This window comes from Carica papaya, chromosome 8 (genome assembly GCF_054855325.1).
Source record: "Carica papaya isolate Zhongbai chromosome 8, ASM5485532v1, whole genome shotgun sequence".
In the NCBI taxonomy this organism is placed as follows: domain Eukaryota; kingdom Viridiplantae; phylum Streptophyta; class Magnoliopsida; order Brassicales; family Caricaceae; genus Carica; species Carica papaya.
In genome coordinates this window covers 35,507,699-35,511,968 of record NC_142316.1, presented here as the reverse complement: position 1 = coordinate 35,511,968, position 4,270 = coordinate 35,507,699, and the positions used below count along the sequence as shown (strand labels likewise).

The 4,270-nt window shown below is 38.5% G+C and overlaps 1 protein-coding gene across 2 annotated transcripts; it reads right to left on the bottom strand.

Annotated features, from left to right (window-relative positions):
- Positions 1–506: 506 nt before the first annotated feature.
- LOC110811257 (tubulin beta-5 chain) lies at positions 507–4,051 on the bottom strand. Of its 2 annotated transcripts, XM_088208984.1 has the most exons (5): positions 3,900–4,029; positions 3,544–3,667; positions 2,611–3,010; positions 2,138–2,407; positions 507–1,603 (listed from the first exon to the last, which is right to left on the bottom strand). In XM_088208984.1, the coding sequence occupies exons 3-5, from the start codon at positions 3,002–3,004 to the stop codon at positions 921–923; spliced, it is 1,347 nt and encodes a 448-aa protein (XP_088065110.1). In that variant the 5' UTR covers positions 3,005–3,010; positions 3,544–3,667; positions 3,900–4,029; the 3' UTR covers positions 507–920. The 2 variants fall into 2 exon arrangements, with proteins under 2 accessions (XP_088065110.1, XP_088065109.1); XM_088208983.1 differs by lacking the exon at positions 3,544–3,667 and having other exon boundaries at positions 3,900–4,051.
- Positions 4,052–4,270: the final 219 nt, after the last annotated feature.

The following is a 4,270-nucleotide window of genomic DNA, read 5'->3' as shown; positions in this document are numbered from 1 at the left end:
TACTAAGCGTAAATAAATTTTAAATCTGCCAAAACATAACTGTCGCCCCATTTCGATGATGTAAGCACTTCACCCAGGAAAATTTTGTTGGGCCCATATGAAATTAAATTGTACTACAAATGAACAAAGCCCAGAAGCCTTCCAAATTCTCCGTGTATTCCCCGAGGAAAAAAGAAATTGTTTTTGTGAATTCGAATTTCTTCCGAGAGTCCAAGAACTGAGGCAAACAAGAACCTTTTACCATTAATATTGCCAGAGGATAATTACTAACAACTTTTTTAAATAATAAAAGTAATTCATTTCTTTCAAAGATCCAGCAAGCAATTTCTTTTAATTTCTCAAATTTTAATCAAGAAAATTTCTCTCTCGTTTTCCCTCAGCCCTCTTTCAATTTTATTTCTATTCCGCCATTATCTTTTGCAAAAAGGTAATAAAAAAATGGTTTCGATCCAAACTAGGTTACAGTGCCCAGTAGGCTAAGGCAAAACAGAGGGGGGAAAGAAAAAGACAGCGTGGAATCTAGGCTAGATTTAATTATAATAACAAGCAATCAACTGCTGAAATTCTAAACAGAAGAACACCTGCTGGGTGACACTAGTAATAAAAGATATAACAAGGATATGATGAACTCAAAGCAGCTAGAATAAGATATAACTACAACCAAACATTTGATGAAATTCCACCATACTTCTTCTTCCACAGGTCGCCAATACTTAGAGATTTGGGGAGCAAAGGAACAATTTTCCTTTCACCGGCCCAAGCAGATGTTGACCTGACCCAACCATCTTAAGCAAGTACAAACTCCATAACAAATATCTTTCATTCATATATGGAACAAATAGGGGAGTATATATGATATACCATAATGCTGCAATAACGGGGCTCCACAGCTTTATACTGAATATAATTTTATATCTCATTTACATCTGTTCCAGTTCCTCTTCCTCTTCCTCATCCTCATATTCGCCTTCCTCGTCCGCGGTGGCATCCTGATACTGCTGATACTCAGACACAAGATCATTCATATTGCTCTCGGCTTCTGTGAACTCCATCTCATCCATACCTTCGCCAGTGTACCAATGCAAGAAAGCCTTTCTCCTAAACATGGCAGTGAATTGCTCGCTCACTCTCCTAAACATTTCCTGGATGGATGTTGAGTTTCCAATAAAGGTGGATGCCATGGAGAGGCCTCTAGGTGGAATATCACACACACTGGATTTCACATTGTTAGGAATCCATTCCACAAAGTATGAAGAGTTCTTATTCTGGACGTTGATCATTTGTTCATCCACTTCTTTGGTACTCATCTTTCCTCTGAACATGGCTGAGGCAGTCAGGTAGCGACCATGCCTTGGGTCAGCAGCACACATCATGTTCTTGGCATCCCACATCTGCTGGGTCAGCTCTGGGACGGTCAAGGCACGGTACTGTTGGGAACCACGGGAGGTCAGAGGAGCAAACCCCACCATGAAGAAGTGGAGACGAGGGAAGGGGATCAGGTTCACAGCCAATTTGCGGAGATCAGAATTGAGTTGACCAGGGAACCGGAGGCAGCATGTTACGCCACTCATGGTTGCAGAAATCAAGTGATTCAGGTCACCAACTGTAAGAATATAACTGAAGTCAGCCTCATTTGGGGCATAGAGTAAAATAACCAGAAGACTAAATATCATGATTAAAAGAGTAGGAAAGAAACAAAAATATCAGTAAAACCTAAATATCTTTTGCACGGTAAAAACCAAATTCAAAAGGAAATTTACATTTCTTGCAAGTGGATTAAAAATTTGAAATTAATAGTCAAATTTATGCAGAAAATTTACCTTGTCAGGTAGGGTTTATTGCATCACAGAACTTTCAACTAATAAAATTTATAGCATACAAAGTACCGGTCAAGAAATCTTGCTAAAAGAAAAAGACCATGATAATTCTAAAAGTGAAGTACAGGTTAAAAGTCCCACTAATGATTACGTCAATCTAGCTAAATTTCTCTCAAAAAAGATTAATTATGTCAGTTCAAACCACAAAGGGCATGGACCCCATGCATAGAACCACAAAGATGCAACAGCAGCTGGCACATTGAACTTGCAGGGAAAATAATCAGAAGAAACATATCAAGGACTTTTTCATGTTAACTTACAGCTCGGGGTGGTCAGTTTAAGAGTCCTGAAGCAGATATCATATAATGCCTCATTATCCAAGACCATGCACTCATCTGCATTCTCAACAAGCTGGTGCACAGAAAGGGTAGCATTATATGGCTCAACAACTGTATCAGAGACCTTTGGTGATGGAAATACAGAGAAGGTAAGCATCATCCTATCAGGGTACTCCTCCCTGATTTTTGAGATAAGCAAAGTACCCATTCCAGAACCAGTTCCTCCACCCAGTGAGTGACACACCTGAAAACCTGCAGTGATGGATAACATTTTGGCATGAATCACCCATTAAAATTAACAAAATATCAAAAACCAATTCAATATTTCTGTCATAGCTGTTACTAAGACAAATAACAAGGCATTAACAGGTATATAATATAGCTAGAGAAAACATAACAGTAATATTCTCACTTCATATTCCAAATAACGACACTCCACAAAGTGAATCATATACCTTGAAGACAGTCACAATTCTCAGCCTCCTTTCTGACAACATCAAGCACTGCATCAATAAGCTCTGCCCCTTCAGTGTAATGCCCCTTTGCCCAGTTGTTTCCAGCACCAGATTGCCCAAAAACAAAGTTATCAGGCCTGAAAATCTGTCCGTATGGACCAGAGCGGACACTATCCATGGTGCCTGGTTCCAAGTCCATAAGTACTGCTCGAGGAACAAACCTTCCACAAGAAGCCTCGTTATAGTATACGTTGACTCTCTCCAGCTGAAGATCTGAAGAGCCAACATAACTTCCTGTTGGATCGATGCCATGTTCATCACAGACAACTTCCCAGAACTTAGAGCCAATCTGGTTACCACACTGTCCACCTTGAACATGAAGGATCTCTCTCATTTTTACCTGAATTGTAAGTGCAGAAAGTTTAAAGGCATTGTTCAAAATTCAACCAAAATAATTACACAGAGAATTTAATATCAAGGGTGATACTGTTGAATTTAAAAGTAAAAATACTTGCATTCCATAGATCAACTTTAATTGCGTCAAGAAGGAATTGTGAATATACTACATTTATCTAGCTGTACTAAGAAATCAAGTTGATCTCGAAGCAAAAAGCAAATAACTGCCAACCAAAACATTAAATCTAAATATAGCATACAGAATTAGTCTAAATCATGGCAAGACAAGCACAATTAATGTGTTAAATCTGTTTATCCTACTTCACAAGACAAAAAAGAAACATAATAATGCAAAACAGTGCGAAATCTACTTGAATCGGGACACCTCTACAAATTATGAACACTCTCTAGCCTACGTGAAGTTGCAGATCATTAAAATTCAAACTATTCAAGACACTGCCAGAAGCGCCGAGCACCAAGACAAAAATTGACATACAATTCCTACGTACAGAACAAAAAGACAGAAAATGGCTAAACCTCAAATAGATCTGGAAATTTTTCGCAGGGAGCAAACAAAACTCAGTTGAATCAGGAAAAGTAACATCGAACTCCACAAATCCAATAATACTGTTCAATCTTCTCGAATTCATTAATCCAATAACTGAAGTACATGCAAAAAATAAGAAATTTAACAAGAAAATAAACAACATAAAGACCAAATCCAGATAAACATAAGCTAAATCATACATAAAGGAAGCATGAACTTCACAATGCAGAGATCCACGAGATGCACCAGACAGTTAAAGATATATGAAGTGAATTGATAGTAAACGATAATGTAGCAGTTCAAAATTCGAGATCTAGCGTGAAAAATTTTGAGAACAGAAACTAACCTCTCGTAGATCTAGGACTGCTTCAAAAATCTACTATCGAGGAGCGGAGCAGTAGAGTGAAGAAATGAGATTTTTTTGGGTGAGGAAATGTGTCCTAAAGAGTGGATTATATATGCAGGGTGAGAGTGAGGATAGTGAAAGGGTGAGATCGGACGGTCTGCGTTGGTTCCCTCCATTTTAGATGTGCACCGTTGGATGCCGTTGGATGGGTAATGTGGACGGTAAAGATGGGCTTCTATACGGTGTGTGATTAGCGAGGGATTTGATTTTTAAATTGGTTTGAAATTTATGGACAAATATACCCTTCGTTGAAGTGACAGGACTGTCCCCTGTCTTTGACCAGAGACGGTGCGGATGACGAATTTTTTTAT